This window comes from Arabidopsis thaliana, chromosome 5 (genome assembly GCF_000001735.4).
Source record: "Arabidopsis thaliana chromosome 5, partial sequence".
Taxonomy (NCBI): Eukaryota; Viridiplantae; Streptophyta; class Magnoliopsida; order Brassicales; family Brassicaceae; genus Arabidopsis; species Arabidopsis thaliana.
In genome coordinates this window covers 23497952-23515101 of record NC_003076.8, presented here as the reverse complement: position 1 = coordinate 23515101, position 17150 = coordinate 23497952, and the positions used below count along the sequence as shown (strand labels likewise).

At 40.2% G+C, this 17150-nt stretch overlaps 5 protein-coding genes across 7 annotated transcripts; 3 read left to right on the top strand and 2 right to left on the bottom strand.

Moving 5' to 3' along the window:
- Window positions 1–27: 27 nt before the first annotated feature.
- AT5G58100 (uncharacterized protein) lies at window positions 28–7765 on the bottom strand. 2 transcript variants are annotated; one of them, NM_001345287.1, is made up of 26 exons: window positions 7654–7765; window positions 7206–7562; window positions 6915–7038; window positions 6768–6830; window positions 6574–6675; window positions 6313–6481; window positions 6116–6214; window positions 5750–5899; window positions 5631–5670; window positions 5420–5477; window positions 5248–5330; window positions 4914–5012; window positions 4681–4796; window positions 4427–4545; window positions 4237–4307; window positions 3554–3659; window positions 3251–3390; window positions 2994–3152; window positions 2578–2681; window positions 2204–2379; window positions 1453–1642; window positions 1222–1321; window positions 878–1046; window positions 668–750; window positions 491–567; window positions 28–410 (listed from the first exon to the last, which is right to left on the bottom strand). In NM_001345287.1, the coding sequence occupies exons 2-26, from the start codon at window positions 7272–7274 to the stop codon at window positions 239–241; spliced, it is 2838 nt and encodes a 945-aa protein (NP_001318823.1). In that variant the 5' UTR covers window positions 7275–7562; window positions 7654–7765; the 3' UTR covers window positions 28–238. The 2 variants fall into 2 exon arrangements, with proteins under 2 accessions (NP_001318823.1, NP_200618.3); NM_125195.5 differs by lacking the exon at window positions 7654–7765 and having other exon boundaries at window positions 30–410; window positions 7206–7448.
- On the top strand, window positions 7749–9881 carry AT5G58090 (O-Glycosyl hydrolases family 17 protein). The gene is made up of 2 exons (NM_125194.4): window positions 7749–8237; window positions 8442–9881. The coding sequence occupies exons 1-2, from the start codon at window positions 7909–7911 to the stop codon at window positions 9544–9546; spliced, it is 1434 nt and encodes a 477-aa protein (NP_200617.2). The 5' UTR covers window positions 7749–7908; the 3' UTR covers window positions 9547–9881.
- A 1051-nt stretch (window positions 9882–10932) lies between these two features.
- On the top strand, window positions 10933–13497 carry RR18 (response regulator 18). The gene is made up of 6 exons (NM_125193.4): window positions 10933–11081; window positions 11171–11320; window positions 11388–11759; window positions 11889–11965; window positions 12062–13174; window positions 13252–13497. Exons 1-6 carry the CDS (start codon window positions 10952–10954, stop codon window positions 13315–13317), a joined length of 1908 nt encoding a protein of 635 aa, NP_200616.4. The 5' UTR covers window positions 10933–10951; the 3' UTR covers window positions 13318–13497.
- A 188-nt stretch (window positions 13498–13685) lies between these two features.
- On the top strand, window positions 13686–15041 carry TIL (temperature-induced lipocalin). The gene is made up of 2 exons (NM_125192.4): window positions 13686–14320; window positions 14405–15041. Exons 1-2 carry the CDS (start codon window positions 13946–13948, stop codon window positions 14588–14590), a joined length of 561 nt encoding a protein of 186 aa, NP_200615.1. The 5' UTR covers window positions 13686–13945; the 3' UTR covers window positions 14591–15041.
- Window positions 14718–16963, bottom strand: YKT61 (SNARE-like superfamily protein). 2 transcript variants are annotated; one of them, NM_001161313.1, is made up of 7 exons: window positions 16633–16963; window positions 16411–16484; window positions 16253–16342; window positions 16059–16163; window positions 15777–15842; window positions 15479–15565; window positions 14718–15024 (listed from the first exon to the last, which is right to left on the bottom strand). In NM_001161313.1, the coding sequence occupies exons 1-7, from the start codon at window positions 16823–16825 to the stop codon at window positions 14974–14976; spliced, it is 666 nt and encodes a 221-aa protein (NP_001154785.1). In that variant the 5' UTR covers window positions 16826–16963; the 3' UTR covers window positions 14718–14973. The 2 variants fall into 2 exon arrangements, with proteins under 2 accessions (NP_001154785.1, NP_200614.1); NM_125191.4 differs by lacking the exon at window positions 16411–16484 and having other exon boundaries at window positions 16253–16350.
- Window positions 16964–17150: the final 187 nt, after the last annotated feature.

The following is a 17150-nucleotide window of genomic DNA, read 5'->3' as shown; positions in this document are numbered from 1 at the left end:
CCACTGTTGACCCAAACACAGGTTCACTGTTGACCCAAACACAGCTTCTTTCATTCTTGTCTTATTTTAATCTCTTCAAGTACTGTACTAACTTTTGCTAAATTCTACAGTTGCAATTTGCAGTAACGAATCAGGTTTAGATTACAACAATTCTTGTTCAAGTAAAGATACAGAAGAGTGATGAACTTTACTGTCTCAGAAAGTGACAAAAAAATTTGTATGGGGGAGTCTTTTGACATCAGTTGATCTTTGGCTTAGGAGCTCTTGGCCTTAAGACAGCGTAAAGTAAAATCAGTACTATGATAAAGGCAGGTATTGTTGTCATGTCCACTTCCACTTTCACCTTCCTCTCTTTTGTGCAGTGAATTGGGTGCAAAACACCCACTGTTGCATTCACTTCTCTTACAAATCTGATAAAATGGAAAGCCTGATTGATTAGCAAATCATTCTTTTAAAAAAACTGTAGCAAGAGTAAAATGTGTGTACTTACGAGCTAGTAGCTTCCTCTAAGGTATGCAGAAATCTCATGGCATCCCCATAGCGTGTTTCTCCAGCAACATTCGAAAGCTGTTAAACATTTAGTATACACATCATTTGAAGCCTTCCAGTAACATATAGGCTTCATAACCGTATAAATCAAACTATAGGAACAGAGGTGTGTACTCACTCGTCTCCACAGGCTAACCACGTACTTGTACTTGTTCATCAGCTCACGTTCCCTTGATTGGAAGAGCTTAAACGTCTTTTTATCTTGTTTCTGAATCAAGGATATTAACACTAGCAAATAAAGATGAGCAGGTAATAAATTTTCTTCATATTTCAAAACCTCTACTGTTCTGTAGGCATAAAACAGAGATAAAAAATCTCCCAAGGATACTCGTTCTCTCCAGCCGCAAAAGATGAATCCCAGAATTGACAGCTTGTATTGATTCTTCAAGCGCTGTAATCATATAGCTCCGGGCAATTGTGTCAGATTGAAACTGTGAAAGGAGCCAACCTTGAGAAGTGACGGAAAAGGGATTGCAACCTACTGACCATGTCCAGTCCTGTGAAACACAATTTTTAAGAGATGGTAAGACAGATTATCAGCTTCTTTATCTGGAGAGTTTTAATCAGAGTTTGTGCTGGATTCACAAGATTGCAGTAGTTACCAGGAACAGGATAATATTCATGGAACTACAAAGCAGTGCTATTTAGAATCATCTAAGCATAATTCTATACCTCAATTGCACTTTCATGAGCTACACTGTAGACAAGATGAAGAGGAAGCAATCCAGCTAGATGTTCAGCAACAGAAGCCATGGCTGCTTTCACGGGGCTCCTATGTTATAAAAATGAAGGAGTAAGGAAAAACTCATCTACTCTAATTCCCTCATGACGAGCAAAATTTAACTAGGAAAGTATCATAAAATTTCTGCTCATAACAAGCTGCTAACATATACGTGTTATTACCTCAGATCCCATAATAGTGATCGCCCGTTGCATTGCAAATGGCTCTCCCATGAAGAGGCCTCCGACTGAACAACAACAACCATGTTCGAAAGCGCCTTTGCTTGATAATGCTTGTCAATCAGTAGCGGATCACCACTGATGAGCCAAAAGATAGGAATTTCAAGAGTGGACCTGCTGTGGGCATGACCTCCTGAGTTATATACAAGGATACTTACAGCGTTAATGCCAATCATGATATTATATCAACATCACCAATGCATGACATCAAGTAGCAAATAACTTGACAAAATTTGAATAGGACGTGAATAAAGACATCTGAAGTGAAATGCTGAGCAGTAGGATAAAAGCAATCGCTCAAACGGATCAAGTCTACACGAAGAAAACAGTATAAAGATATCACAAACTTTAGGACAGTAAATAATACGGTAGTTCAGAACTTATGCAGTTTTCTTACCACGGCATACTACCTTAGGACGAAAACTTGAAAGACATGTAAAACGGAGAAAAGTTCTCAACATTATTCATCTATATAGATGTGTGAGCCATAGTCTCTACATTAATATACAAATTTAGCAGACAAAAGGAACACAAAATCACTTAAAACTGGTAGAAGATAGTTTCTACTTTCTAGTTTAGCATCAAGGAAAGGCTTCTTTCATGACTACAACGGTGCTACAACAAAAGAGATGAATGGTGACAGTTTTTTTTTAAAAACTACTTAACAGAGCGAGATTTACTGTTGTTAGCTAACCTTTAAGGGAAGTGTGATCGTTCACCCTCTGTAATTGGTACTGGAGGATTGATGAATCAAGATATGAACGAACAGTCTTCCGGTAAGTTCCATTGACAAGTAATAGAGGGACAGCTGCTGCCCTTCGTGCCACTGAAAAAGCCATAGCCAATGCAGGATCCTCAGAGAGTGTTAACCTATCACAATTGTTATTGACACGTCAATATAGCAAGGAGTTGCATACAAGAATCAGAGGGGGAAATATCACCTAAGAATAATAAATACGTTTCTATCTTTTTTGGGGCCAGGAAAAGCTACTAATTTCAAGCTTTAACCATAGTTTGAGATACAGTTTATCAAAGAGGGTTAGAAAGATCAAGCCTTTCAGTGCATACATATGCTGGCTGAACAAAGGCTTCTGAGAAGGTAACAACAGCGAAGAAAGCCCATCCATGAGGGCCTTGAGATCCACCGGTAGCTGTTTGATTTGTCGAACTTTCTACATCAATAAAATTACAGAGTGACGACTTCCTTTCAGCATCTATATAGAAACTAGATTGAAAAACTGTAGGCAATGTTATTGGTAGGATGAAGTAAAACTGATTGGTAGCAATGTTATTTCATTCTCAAACATAAATTACATAACCTTCAAAAGAAAAGAACAAAACTGTATTCCATAATGTTAGATTTTATTCATCCCATGACATGTCTTTATCCTTAAGACTTTTAGATTATAAGATTAATCATAGTTTTTAACCAAAATATGCTTTACCTGATGGGAAATCTTTTAGAGCATTTGACAAGAACATACCTCTTGGGTGATGAAGACAAGCTGAAAAGAGATCTTCTCATAATGATGAAATGCACCATCAGCAACTGATGGGGATATTATATGTCTCATGGATCCCCAGAGAGTAGCACCTAAATGTGCAAGGAAAGTATCGCGTGCAACTGTGTAATTTTGGAACTCCTGTACAATCGACATCACGATGCAATGTGTCACATTTTCAACCAGCAAGGAAGATAGCAGCAGAAGACAAAAAGCCTGGAGTAGGACCAAGAAAATACCTCACGTTCATCACTAAACAAGTTCCAGCTCTCCATTCGTCTTAGTGCATCCATGGCTTTTCTCTTATGAGTCTCATCATATTCCTCTCCGTCAAATGACTGGAGCTCGGTCTTTAAATCCCGCATTCTTTCATCAAGTTCTTGGACACGTAAAGCGAAGACAAAATGAGGAAAGACAAACAAAATCTCGAAAGAGTAACTCAAGAAAATGACGCGGGAGCTGTACAGAATCCTTCTTTGAGACCAAGGAAAAAGAATTTACAAAGAGGGTACATGAAAATAAAGCAGCGTTAATATAAGCACCTTCACAAAGAGCAAGCTTCACCTTCCTTCCCTTGCAGTGCTTGAAAGCAAATAGTTCATATACATCAATCTCCGCTAGAAGAATGTCAACAGCCTGATGGTCATTCTGAAACAACAAAAGCCATATTGAGAAGTCTAGGCCAAAAGCATTTCAAATAAGGCAAATGAAACCATAACTCAGAAATATTGTACACTGTAAACCTGAACCCACATGCGTCAGCCTCAAAGAAAATACAGCTCTAAGGATCCAGATCATTACTTAATAAGTGTTATGTTCATATTTAGAGGACATGAAACAAAACACAGAGAAACTAGTTTTCATGGAGCTTTGTCTGAGATGATTCCTAAATTTTTAGAACCCCTGAGTCCTACACTCAAACTCTCCCTTACTCTTCTTTTCTCAACACCATATTTTAAGTTTTCCCTCATTGACCTTATCACTATTTTATCGTAAGTCTTCCCACTGTATTTCCCCACCACTTCCCACTGTATTCCCCCACCACTGAGGTAAACTTTATGCTTTCCCGCCTCTTAAAGTACCAGTAATTTGGTTGTTCTACTTTATTTGTTAGTCCTACTTTTGTTCGTACTGGAGTATAACAGTGCCCAAATGAACTCAGGTACTCCCAAAAAGCTCTTTTGATGAACTGAAATGGCTTCTTATTTCACCAATTAAAACACACCTCTCCAAATACAGAAAATTTATCCTGAATTGCAGTTTGCAGTTTGTCTTCTGCTTCATCTTCAGAAATTTCTAGCAAGAAATAAAATCATGGTCTCAAGATTAACAGAAATTCAGGAACAGTTAAGGTTAATAGTCATGCTTTTTACAACTTAGGAGCCATTATGCAGAAGATTTATTGCGAATAGTACCTGCAACTGCACCAATAGTCGTTCCCACATTTGGCAAACTAAGTTCGGTTCGCACTCCTTCCCCACCGACAGAAGGTCCCCATGAAAAAGGGCCAGCAGTTAAATCGATAAATGCCCACCTGAGAGGAATTGCTCACAAAATCATGAAACATACAGCTTCGTCAATTTATTGGCATGCATAAGATGTGCTCTAAGCCAGAATGACAAGGTTAAATATATGTACACACATGAATTGAGAGCTTCAGAATAGCAACCTGCCCTTTCCGATCCAGATATCAGTCAGACATTCTGCGTTAAGATTGCTAAAGTCTCCAGCTCTTAAATCCTTCTCTAGGAACACCTTCATATCTTCATTTTTTCCTCTAAGCAACTTGAAATTTCCATTGAGAAAGATCCAAAGTTACGCACATGCAGGAACATCCATTTAGAATAAAAAGGAAATTCTGGGGCCAGAAAGTATTAGGCCAAAATAAAAGTAGATTAGTACCTGCAAAACCTTACTCTGAATGAGTTCGGCTGCATCTTTACCAAGAGATAGCTGTTCCAACTTGTTAAGAGCATCCTGGCATGCATTAAACCACTCAGCCTGAAAGCAAGACAACAATCAACACTGTAAAACACAATAGCCAACACTGTAAGATATAATAAACACCAGATACTCGAAGCATAACAGCTCTGGTTCTCTAATGTAAGTATAGTCATTGCAACACACTGCGGAACTAAACACATTGCCAAAATCAACAACTGCCATATCTTACAAACATTGAGGTTAATCAATGGAATAATAAAACTTGAACATAAGAGTGGCTAAAATAACTAACCGTATCAGTCTCCTCTGCATTTGTCCAGGAAAATTTCAGCATTGGATGTCTGTCGTACAATGGCTTCCTCACCATATCAAATGCTACAACATACTCGCAGCAGGTTTCATATAAGAAAACTGGAATGTACATAATCAATGGAGACATATCATTGTTATTTTCCATTCTGTACCTAAAATATTTTCTGACGGTTTTCCAGACTGAAGAAGATTTTTTAGTATTTCCTTGTTCTGCGAGAAATAGTAAGAGTAATATGAACTTGGTAAAAACATAGAAGCACTTAACAGCGAACTTAACCAAGAGATCACTCCAAGGACATTCTTCTTTTTTAGTGAGGATTGTTTATGATGTAATTGCTTTCAAGCATGAAAAGATTGACATACCTCTTTCAGATAAGATATCTCTGACTCTGAAAACCCTCTCCTGCAAAATCCTTTTATAAGTCTAGTATGTTCCTCGACTGTATTACAATAAGATGATCATATAGACAGCAGGTGCTCACCGGTATCCATATTTGGCTTTTTTGTTATCGTGCTTGGGATTCAAAATAAAAAGGTTGTATGCATCCTCGAGATGAAAATATTCGACAAGGCTAGTGAAAATGAATTCCATCATCTCAGCATCCACTTGCAGTAGAGCACTTTCCTCATCTCTGTTACCATAAAACGAGATAGTTTAATATAGAACCAACACAAAAAATAAGAATCAGGACACCACTTAAAAAAGTTGGAAGCAGGTAGCATGAGTGACATAAAGTTACTAGAACCAAGTGGTCTGCAGGCTCAGATATCGCTGCATATAAATTGACAGAAATGGACGTCCATACGACATAAACTGAAGCAAAAAAAAGGTCTTTGTAATGCATTACTTATTGGTAGCCACATCATCTTTGCGAGCTAAAACTTTGATTGCGTGTTCAATTACTGATGTCACCTTTTCTCCCATTTGTATAGCATGAACAGAAAAGCTGACAAAGGGAAACAAATGCCCAATTAAACTTTACTTAAAGCCAACACCACCGTGAATGAACCACCAGGAAAAAAGTTAAGAAAAAGATGACTGTACTTGTAGTTCACGCGACTGATGATAGGAAGATGGTGCTGCACCTCCTTTTCAATGTTAATCTTGTAAAAGGGATTGAGAACTTCTTTGATTTGTGGAACTCGTGTATGTTCAAACATGTGATCAAGTTTATTAAACCAACGCTCAAGTTCCTCGGGACGGAGTTTGAAGTCTGGAAAGTGTGTGGAAAAAGTTACGGACAAAAGAGAAAGTCAAGTGATAGCTCCAATTCAAATAAAAGCAAGACAGGCAGAAGTTATTCACCTTGGTTCCCTTTTCCTTCAAACCCTATGAAGATAAAATTAACTGGCACTGGAAGATAGACAGAATCGACTTCCATAAGCTCTAAGTAACTCGCAATATTTCCTGAAAGGATGCAATCCAAATCAGAACGTGGTGTTGCGAATTGAGCTAGTAAGTCCTTTAGCCATTCACAGAAACGAAAGGCAATTACTTACCTGACTTAGTGTAATTCAGCACACCAGAATTCGAGTGAACGGAAGACTCCAAATCATCAAAATCTGATAACAGCACGAAAAATTGTGATGCAAATGAAGACATAGGAAATCCAAAAGCAAAGAGAGGCCTGGAAACAGAACACATACCAGTACGAAAAACAGACTCGCTCCAAAATCTGCTTTTATCCCTAAGATTGAACAAGGAAAACACAGAAGACTTCGCCGTCTTCCGGTTCCCTTGTGAAGCTCCATACGATAGAGATGGTATGAACTAAGCCACGAAATCAATCAAACAAATTACGCAAACTCAATTGAGAAAGAGAAAGGTGAGTTTAAAAACAAAAGCATTAACAGATAACATCGCAGCTCATCATCAATTTTCAAATTTGGTTTTGATCAAATACTAATCTTGCGACAGATCGAACGAAGGGATCGTACCAGGATAGCTACACAAATGGTGAGTACGAGCTTGGAAACGGATCTGTTCCCAGCCCCGAATCTCCGCATCGTCTTCTTCTTCTTCTTCTCCTAGTAGTCGATAAATCGCAGTAGGGTTTTGCTCTCTCGTCCAGCAAAAATTCCCACACTGGCCACTGTGCTCGTTTTTTCTTGTCTTTCCACAGATTTCTTTTTCCGGCCTTCGATTAGCCAATATTTTCTTACCGTCTCAAGTTCTCAACCAAAAAAAAAAAAGTCTTACTGATTGATTATTTTCAATGAATTTAAATAACATTGACTAATATAATAAACTGATTGATTATTTTCAAGAAATGGGCTTGCGATACAAAAGCCCACCTTATCCGTAATGACTCTATGAGAGCACTAAAGAGACAATATAAACTGATTGATTATTTTCAAGATATGGGCCTGTGATACAAAAGCCCACATTATCCGTAATGACTTTTGAGAAGACCGAACTAAAACAGTTTAGACTTTAAAGACATCGTTTGACGCGTAGCTTACGTGTCATTTTTTGTCGTTATGGGGTTGCCAAAAAGCAGCGGCACTCGCTCGTGCGTGGCCGCTTTAAAACCCACTGGTCTGGAGGAAATAGTACCAGCTAAGCTCGCAGCTCAAAGCTCAGTGTTTAATAATTGTATAGCTTTTTTGGTGAACGAAGAGTCAGATCGGCGAGCCTGAGATGGGTTGGGGTTCGGTGTTGCTATTACTGGCGGTGGCTCTTCTTTGTCAGAGGGCAAGTTCAATCGGAGCTAACTGGGGCACACAGGCGTCGCACCCACTTCCACCGGACATAGTTGTGCGGATGCTAAGAGAGAATGGTATTCAGAAAGTAAAGCTCTTTGACGCCGAATACGACACTCTCAGAGCTTTGGGCAAATCCGGAATCGAAGTCATGGTTGGTATTCCCAATGAGATGCTTGCGACTCTCGCCTCTAGCCTGAAAGCTGCTGAGAAATGGGTTGCTAAAAATGTCTCTACTCACATCTCCACCGACAACGTCAACATCAGGTACTTCCTCTGTTTCTTTCCTTTATTAGGGTTTCACATTTGTACTGTACTAGCTGGTTAATTGGAATCAGTGACTGAGTTTGGATTCCCTAAACAGTTACTAGCCATGCCTGAAATTACGGGCTACTGTCTTTTTCTGAGATAATTCTACACAAATCTCTAGAGTAGGTGCTAAATTGATGCTGTGATTTGGTTGTTGGACAGATATGTGGCTGTTGGGAATGAACCTTTCTTGTCTACTTATAATGGGAGCTATCTGAGTACTACTTTCCCTGCGTTGAGGAACATCCAAATTGCAATTATAAAGGCTGGCCTTCAGAACCAAGTGAAGGTCACTTGTCCCTTGAACGCTGATGTCTATGACAGCTCCACCACTTTTCCTTCTGGAGGGGACTTCAGGGCCAATATCCGTGACCTCATGATCACTATCGTCAAGTTCTTGAGCGAAAATGGCGGTCCTTTCACTGTTAACATCTACCCTTACATCAGTCTTTACACCAACCCCGATTTCCCAGTTGATTACGCCTTCTTTGACGGCAATGCACAGCCCCTGAACGATGGTGGGACTTTTTATTACAACATGTTTGATGCAAATTACGACACCCTAGTCCACGCGTTGGAGAAGAATGGGTTTGGTAACATGCCTATCATTATTGGGGAAATTGGTTGGCCTACTGATGGGGACAGTAATGCGAATTTGGACTACGCTAAGAAGTTCAACCAAGGCTTTATGGCTCACATCTCAGGGGGGAAAGGGACTCCGAGGAGACCTGGCCCTATCGATGCATACCTGTTCAGCTTGATAGACGAGGACGCCAAGAGTGTTCAGCCAGGATACTTTGAGCGACACTGGGGGATATTCACATTTGACGGCTTACCAAAATATGCCTTGAACCTAGGGACAACGAACACAGGAGCTCTGATCCAGGCCAAAGGGGTACGCTACCTAGAGAGGAAGTGGTGTGTGATGAAGCCAAATGTGAGGTTGGATGATCCGCAGGTAGCTCCAGCCGTGAGCTACGCGTGTAGCCTTGGGGACTGTACTAGTCTTGGGGTTGGGACGTCCTGTGCTAATCTTGACGGGAAACAAAACATATCGTATGCATTCAACAGTTATTATCAGATACAGGATCAGCTTGATACAGCTTGTAAGTTCCCAAACATATCAGAGGTGACCAAGACAGATCCATCTACTGGAACTTGCAGATTTCCGATTATGATAGAACCTTACTACGGTGGGGCAGCCCGGGAACACGGGTTCTTTTTCCCACTACTGATGGTGGCAGCCATCGCAGTCTCTATTTTTTGATGGTTTCTTCTTGTCAATTTGTAATTCTGTGTGATGGCTTGAACTATTTTTTTTTCTTCTTGAATTCTGATTTCTCTTCCTTAGACCAAGTGATTATTAGAGCTGTTTTCTGGGACCAAACTGACCTTAAAACAATGCCATATTGCCATGTTCAATAAATCAGGCCCAAATGAGCATTTGAATTTGTACTATAGTAGTTGGGAAAGTCTATTGCGCTCTCTTTCTCCCTGGAGCTCTGTTTCATAAATGCTGGAGAGACTGTCCTTTTGTTGTTTTAGACATCTATAGTACTACAGATTTGTACAACTTCCAATTCTTCATATGAAGTTTCCCTTTCTCCTTGCTCTCGTTCTTCTAGATAGGAAACTAGGAGACGATTATCTAATTTCTTAATCTTTGAGTCCAATTGGCACTATGCACCACTCCAAAAAATAGTCTTTGATCTGATTTCCACTACCACAGAGACTTATTTCCAGTTTCCTTCCATTTGAAGAAATCGAATGGTAATAATAATCTGAGTATAAGAAGATCACAGAGTTGTCGATTTCTTCAAATGGAAGGAAACTGGAAAATAAGTCTCTGTGGTAGTGGAAATCAGATCAAAGACTATTTTTTGGAGTGGTGCATAGTTCCAAGGGTTTGGTGATGGATAAAGTTAAGACTGTTGGAGACTCATCAGCAACAATCATCTGTGACGCAGTTTTCACATTGGTTGTGATTTCAGATAGAATAATCAAGAAAATGGCAGAGTAATCACAAGTATGACGATTGACTAAGAATGTGGAGTAATAAGAGTCGACGGATTCGAATGCCTGAATGTGATCAGGTCAGTCCATTGCATTTGTCGAATTCTCTTTTTTTTTGGAACTGAGACCATACGCGTTATGTCAAAAATCAGATTTTTTTTGTTTTGTTTTGGTGCATTCACTTAGAAGACTAAAAAGGAAAAACATTTCTATGGAAAATAGGAAATGCATATATATAAGGAAAGCCAGGAAAGGTTGAAACGTTGGGTTTGAACGTTTATTTGCGAGTAAGGAAACAAAATGGGGACATTTACATTCACTTTACGAAAAGTTTGTCTTTTGTGCTCAGATAAGGCAAGATTCAACCAACAAAAGAGAAATTAGAGGAACATGTGACTCTCTCCACGTCCTCATTTATGGAAATATGAGCAGAAACAGAAGGAAATTTCTAATTATTTGGAGAATTAAGGGCCAGATTAACCGCGTAATCACTCTCTCTTTTGGGCCACTCGTCTTTATCTTTTTACATTTGTCTATAGGAGGACTATGGTCTTCTTCTAGTCCCAAACTTGAGGTTTTAAGAATAAAACAGATCAGATTTTAGTCTATGTACTATATTCCTTTGAAGAGAGGAGACTTGCAAACGTATTGCATCAAATATGGAGTTTGGAAGCACTGAAGATGGAAGGCATGACAAGTTTCCTGTAGGAATGAGGGTTCTTGCTGTGGATGACAATCCAACCTGCCTTCGGAAACTCGAAGAGTTGCTGCTTCGTTGCAAGTATCATGGTACTACATATTCTTTGCTTTTGTTTTTTTTTACCTGTCTGCTTCGGAATTGGGGTGCATGGTCAATGATGTTTGATTGATTACGCCAGTGACAAAGACAATGGAGTCGAGGAAAGCTCTGGAAATGCTGAGAGAAAACAGCAACATGTTTGATCTGGTGATAAGCGATGTAGAGATGCCAGACACGGATGGTTTTAAGTTGCTTGAAATTGGTCTTGAAATGGACCTTCCTGTCATCAGTACGTCTCCTACCATTGTTTTTCATATCAACTCTAGCCCTTATTGTAACCTGCTTCATTGTCTCAGTGTTGTCAGCTCATAGCGACTATGACAGCGTTATGAAAGGTATTATACATGGCGCTTGCGATTATCTGGTCAAGCCTGTTGGACTCAAGGAGCTTCAGAATATATGGCATCATGTTGTGAAGAAGAACATTAAATCTTACGCAAAACTGCTCCCACCTTCTGAATCTGATTCCGTCCCAAGCGCCAGCAGGAAACGGAAAGACAAAGTCAATGACAGTGGTGATGAAGATGACAGTGACAGAGAAGAGGATGATGGTGAGGGGAGTGAACAGGATGGTGACGGGTCAGGTACGCGGAAGAAGCCACGTGTTGTTTGGTCTCAGGAGCTTCACCAGAAGTTTGTCAGTGCCGTTCAGCAATTGGGCCTCGACAGTGAGTTTCCCCATAGACCTCTTTAAACCTTTCCTTATGTGTGATGTCCACTCTTGTTTCTCCTATAGAGTTATTTTGATGCTTTCATGTGTGGGATCCTCTTTTCATTTCTCCTTGTGTTCATCACAGAGGCTGTTCCCAAAAAAATACTTGATCTCATGAGTATAGAAGGTCTCACTAGGGAAAACGTAGCCAGTCATTTGCAGGTACTAATTCCCCATTCTCTCTTGCATTTTTCCCCTTCTTTCGCAAATATAATCTTGGATGGTTAGACTTGTTTTATTCTCTGGTTTTGGTTGCAGAAGTACAGACTGTACTTGAAAAAGATAGACGAAGGTCAGCAGCAAAATATGACCCCAGATGCATTTGGAACAAGAGATTCATCTTACTTTCAGATGGCTCAACTTGATGGACTTAGAGATTTTACTGCCGCAAGACAAATTCCAAGCTCAGGACTCTTATCGCGTTCCCATCTCACCAAACTCCAACCCCCTATGTATTCATCGATAAATCTCCAAGGAATGAACTCCTCCAGCTTCATCCAACAGGGGCATCACCAGAACTCAAGCAATTCAGCTAATCCGTTTGGAACATATCACAGTACTCTGTCACCAAGAATCCAGAACGTGAATCTGTTTCAGCGAACTTCATCTCCACTAGAACCCCTCCAGTTTCCTAGAAGCAAGTCATACATTGGAGATTTTAAAGGCTTAGGGGACAGAGCTATTGGCGGTAGCTTCCTAGATACTTGTATGCCATTTGGTAGCTCTAGCACCTCTTTACCAAGTGCTTCCACCAATCCTCTAATGTTGCAAGCAAACTATACACAACCCCTGCATATAGCCTCAGATGGAATTCAGCCTTGCATCGAGGGAACTCCGTCCAACTCTGCCTCCCCAAACATCAGTTTCCAAGGCTTATCTAGATTTCCTGGTCATAGCTGGCAAGGGAATTTGAACACAACCAGATTCCCACCGAGTTCCTTACCACTAAATCTTGCTTTCTTGCCGGATCAAGTGACATGTGCAGGGAACAATCTGGGAGATTGTACTTCTTTGGTTTCTGCAGAGAATCCTGGTGGAGAGATGCAGTGTGATCCTCAATTACTTGGCGGCTTCATGCAGAACGTGAATCCGTTAGGCGGACAGAAATGGGAGCAACAGAACTGCACCATGCTGAACAATCCATTCGGTAACATTGAGTATCCTCTACCCGCAGATAACATGGTTTTCAGAGACAACAATTCAACCAGAAGCAAAGGCTTGGATGAGTCACTGATGAACCCAATAGACAACAGTCAAGAGTATGTTGGAAAAGCTACTACAATGCTGGATCCAGAGATGAAGTCGGGAAAGCCAGAGAATGACAACCAGCATGATGTATTCGATGACATAATGAATGAGATGATGAAACAGGTAACGCGGTTGTTTTCTTGATTGGATTAAAAGCTTTTGTAGTTTGTAGAAAATGAAAGTGAATGTGTTTGTTGCAGGAGGAGAATAACGGAATGGTGCCAGTGGCTACTAGATTTGGCTTTGATTCATTTCCTCCACCTTAGCTAGTCATCTCTTTCTCTACCAGTTGCATTAAGTTTCTCCACTTGAGACCATTTTCATGTGATTTTTTTAAATTTCTTCCCACATTGTTTCCTCCGACTGTCAATAGATCATAGTACACCAACCTGTTTCATACTCTCTTTTATGAATTGGAATTGAAAGCGAGCCTGTTACAAAAATTTATTTTATAAAGTTTCTGAATAAGTGTTGTTATTCAAAACCAATATACGAATAGTAATGGGCCTAATTGAGATCGTTGGTTTACATATGGAGCTATTTTGAAGTGTCAACAAGAAGAGATATTTAGATGTCGATAGGATAATTTGGTGGGGCCTAGAAACGGCTAGAGGAAGTCAAATCAAAATGTGACTGTATGGCCCATTGTATTGTATCCTTCTTCCCACAGAACAAGGAAGACATTTGTGTCCTCCACCTTTATTCACATTTGTAACTGCTAGACGCTACTAGAACCCTTGCCCTACACGCTTTCCACGTGGCATCCTCTCGTCCCAGCGAAATCTCCTTGATATTATTTTTTTATTTCCTTATAAAGAACAGAATCTCTTCTTATCCTTTTACCTCAAAGAAAACATCGAAATCTTAGAGAAGAAGAAAAGAAAAAGAAGAGAAATGACAGAGAAGAAAGAGATGGAAGTGGTGAAAGGGCTCAACGTGGAGAGATACATGGGCCGTTGGTACGAGATTGCTTCTTTCCCATCAAGGTTTCAGCCAAAGAACGGCGTCGACACTCGCGCCACCTACACCCTTAACCCCGACGGTACCATACACGTCTTGAACGAAACGTGGAGCAACGGGAAGAGGGGTTTTATCGAAGGCAGCGCCTATAAGGCCGATCCTAAAAGCGACGAAGCCAAGCTCAAAGTCAAGTTCTATGTCCCTCCTTTCCTCCCAATCATTCCCGTCACCGGAGACTACTGGGTGCTCTACATCGATCCTGACTACCAGCACGCTCTCATTGGCCAGCCTTCCAGGAGTTATCTCTGGGTTGGTACTCTTTTTTTTTTCTCTTTAACGAATAATCGAAATTGATCCCAAAAATGATTGACTCTGTATATGTGGGTGGTGTAGATATTGAGCAGGACGGCGCAAATGGAGGAAGAGACGTATAAGCAGCTGGTGGAGAAGGCAGTGGAGGAAGGTTATGACATCAGCAAGCTTCACAAGACTCCTCAGAGTGACACACCACCTGAGTCCAACACTGCCCCTGAAGACTCCAAGGGCGTTTGGTGGTTCAAATCTCTCTTCGGCAAATAGATTACACGGCACACAAAGACTTTGTTTCACCTCTTTGATCCTTTTGTCTGTGTAATATACTACCCCCTTTGTCTACTCTAGTTATCTTCCATCATCTGCTTTTGTCTATTTACGACATCTTCATCTAGTTATGCAAAGTCGTCTCTTTTACCATAAGGAAGCGCACACAAATTCAATCAGATCAAATCTGGGAAAGACAATTCAAATCTTGCAGAAGTTGACATTATGTATTTGGATAAACACACCACACGACTCGAGACTTATGGAATCAAAATAATGCATGCAAACTACAGACGGAATTATATGTATAGATAAGACGATAGAAAAAACAGTCTCCCCCCAGCAAAAGTTTGGTTGACTATATACCCAGCAGGACTTCCAGCTCACAGAATAGTACAGCATGAATTTGTTTTCTTCGCTTGCTTGTAAAACATCTGTTCCAACCAATACAACCAAATCAGATTTTCATGTTGGAAGTAAACATGGTTTACCTAATCTAAATAACGAAGAATATCTTGAGATTCCAGAGGATATGACTAATACATATGTTCCTCCCCATGGTCAGATGATATAGCAAAAAACACTATGATTCTTCGTAGCAAACCTAATAATTCCAAAATCCAACTGTATAGTTCAAACTGCACTCAAATGTCTGCAGGCTGAAGCAGAAAGCTTTTTCAAAGAAGGTATTCTAAATCCACATTCTTCCTCTATTTATCTACCCCAACAATAACATGCAATAGTTCCTCTATCAATCAACAACACTTATAAGCCTGCTAAATCAACAACCCTTTCTAACGTGTTCACCAACTATGCTCAGAGATCGAGACAGGGAAAAAAGGAAACTAAATCTATAAGAATTTCTAGAATGTGACTTTAGAATGTTACCTGTGATGCCATGCTCAAATCTGAGCTCTTCTCCACTAGGCTGTCCAGCTTCTCACCACGGGCTAGAACACTATCAATGGTTTTATGCTACAATACAGAACAAAAAATCAGTCTTACGGAGACAGGGACATCCATCATAACTACCAAGACTTTCTTCTTGTTTTGGTGTTTTTCAGAAGAAAGTAAACTCACCGACAGAACAGCATTTATGTATAATTGGCAAGTATACTGAAACTTAGAAAAGGAAGTACCGCTTATGTATAAGGGTCTACAAGAAAGGACCGGAGACAGCACTTACAAGGATAATCTTTGTCTCATCCAACTCCCTCTGGATTTTCAACAGCTTATCAGCCTCTGCTGGGTCCTGAAGATTACAAATACGGGACAATCCCAAAATCAATTTAAGATCAAATCACTCAAAATCCAACATGGTCATAAAACAATGGGGGCTACTAAAATTAATTCATGAAGAATGAATCATTCGATTGGATTCTAATGTCCACCTAACTGAGCTTAATATAACTACAGTTTTAACAAAATTCACAGTAAAAGAGCGAATACAGTTGCACAAGTGAAGAACCTGAAATTTGTTTAAAGCTTCGGTTAAGTATGGCCAAGGCTGATTGGAGTCTTCTTTTGCAGACCTCCATGACTCACCAAAACTCTTCTGGTACTCATCTAGGACCTGAGACAAAATTAAATGTCAAGCAACCCAAATTACAGGAAAACTTACGAATGATGCATTGAGAACCACTTTCAACATAATGATATTACCTGATTGAGAAGAGAGAAAGCACTTCGAACAGGGTAATGATCGTCCATGAAACCCACCGCGCAAAGGCCATTTCTATTGTAAGCGTGAACCTTGTACTCTAAACCAAAAACAAAATAAAAACACGAACCCTAATTATCCCAAATTCGAGGACTAGAACAATAAGATAGAATCGCAAGAAATTAAAGCCGGGGCATAGTCCAGGAAGATCTAGAATCAGAAACGGTGCACATCCTAAATCATAAAAGTTTCAAAATCGAAAAGCCGATCCGAATTTAGAAATCGAATAAAAATCAAAGAGGAAAGGAGATTGCATTAGATCCGGGAGAAAGAAGATTTGAAAACAATCGATCTAGAGAGGTAGAAGAAGAAGGAGAAGAACCTTCGTGTTGAACAGACTGGCGTTGGGAAGGAGGGGTTCGGCTAGCGACAGTGCGACCGACAAAGACGACGAACTCCTTGACGCTAGATCGCTGGAAATAACCGAAGTGAGAGACGTCCGAAGCGTTGGAGAGGATGACGGGATCAGAAGCTTCGGGAGCGCACTTGAGAACGAGCAAGGCGGTGATCTTCATAGCTGCGGTGGATCCAAGGTTGCGTGAGAAGGAAGCGAGGAGGAGGAAGAGAAGAGGCTTTGGACCTGGATTCCTTACTCGGAGATGCTAAAGGCAAAACAAGTTTTGAGGTGTCGAACCAAACGCAGACGCCTTCTCATTAACATTGAATAATGAATATATACCCTCTTTTTCTTATTCGCTATGTTGAAGTAAAAATTAAAAACCTTTGGTTCAATTCAATTTTATGTGGGCAGTCTCGGTTCGGTTTAGCATATATTGATGCAGAATTGGACCGGAATCAAAGATTTTTCCATCACATAGAATTGGATTTTTAAGAATTTTA

Bases quoted from the DNA above. Each gene is read 5' to 3' on its own strand.
- AT5G58090 (NM_125194.4), top strand. From the start codon at position 7,909: ATGGGTTGGGGTTCGGTGTTGCTATTACTGGCGGTGGCTCTTCTTTGT. The intron at 8,238-8,441 runs GTACTTCCTCTG...GTTGTTGGACAG, and splicing joins ACCGACAACGTCAACATCAG to ATATGTGGCTGTTGGGAATG.
- TIL (NM_125192.4), top strand. From the start codon at position 13,946: ATGACAGAGAAGAAAGAGATGGAAGTGGTGAAAGGGCTCAACGTGGAG. The intron at 14,321-14,404 runs GTTGGTACTCTT...TGGGTGGTGTAG, and splicing joins CTTCCAGGAGTTATCTCTGG to ATATTGAGCAGGACGGCGCA.
- AT5G58100 (NM_001345287.1), bottom strand. From the start codon at position 7,274: ATGCGGAGATTCGGGGCTGGGAACAGATCCGTTTCCAAGCTCGTACTC. The intron at 6,676-6,767 runs GTAAGTAATTGC...GCATCCTTTCAG, and splicing joins GCTGAATTACACTAAGTCAG to GAAATATTGCGAGTTACTTA. The intron at 4,797-4,913 runs GTACTAATCTAC...GGAAATTTCAAG, and splicing joins TTCAGAGTAAGGTTTTGCAG to TTGCTTAGAGGAAAAAATGA.
- YKT61 (NM_001161313.1), bottom strand. From the start codon at position 16,825: ATGAAGATCACCGCCTTGCTCGTTCTCAAGTGCGCTCCCGAAGCTTCT. The intron at 16,485-16,632 runs GTTCTTCTCCTT...TTTATGATTTAG, and splicing joins CCAGTCTGTTCAACACGAAG to GATGTGCACCGTTTCTGATT. The intron at 16,164-16,252 runs GTAATATCATTA...ATTTTGTCTCAG, and splicing joins CTTTCTCTCTTCTCAATCAG to GTCCTAGATGAGTACCAGAA.
- RR18 (NM_125193.4), top strand. From the start codon at position 10,952: ATGGAGTTTGGAAGCACTGAAGATGGAAGGCATGACAAGTTTCCTGTA. The intron at 11,760-11,888 runs GTGAGTTTCCCC...TGTTCATCACAG, and splicing joins TCAGCAATTGGGCCTCGACA to AGGCTGTTCCCAAAAAAATA. The intron at 11,966-12,061 runs GTACTAATTCCC...TTTTGGTTGCAG, and splicing joins ACGTAGCCAGTCATTTGCAG to AAGTACAGACTGTACTTGAA.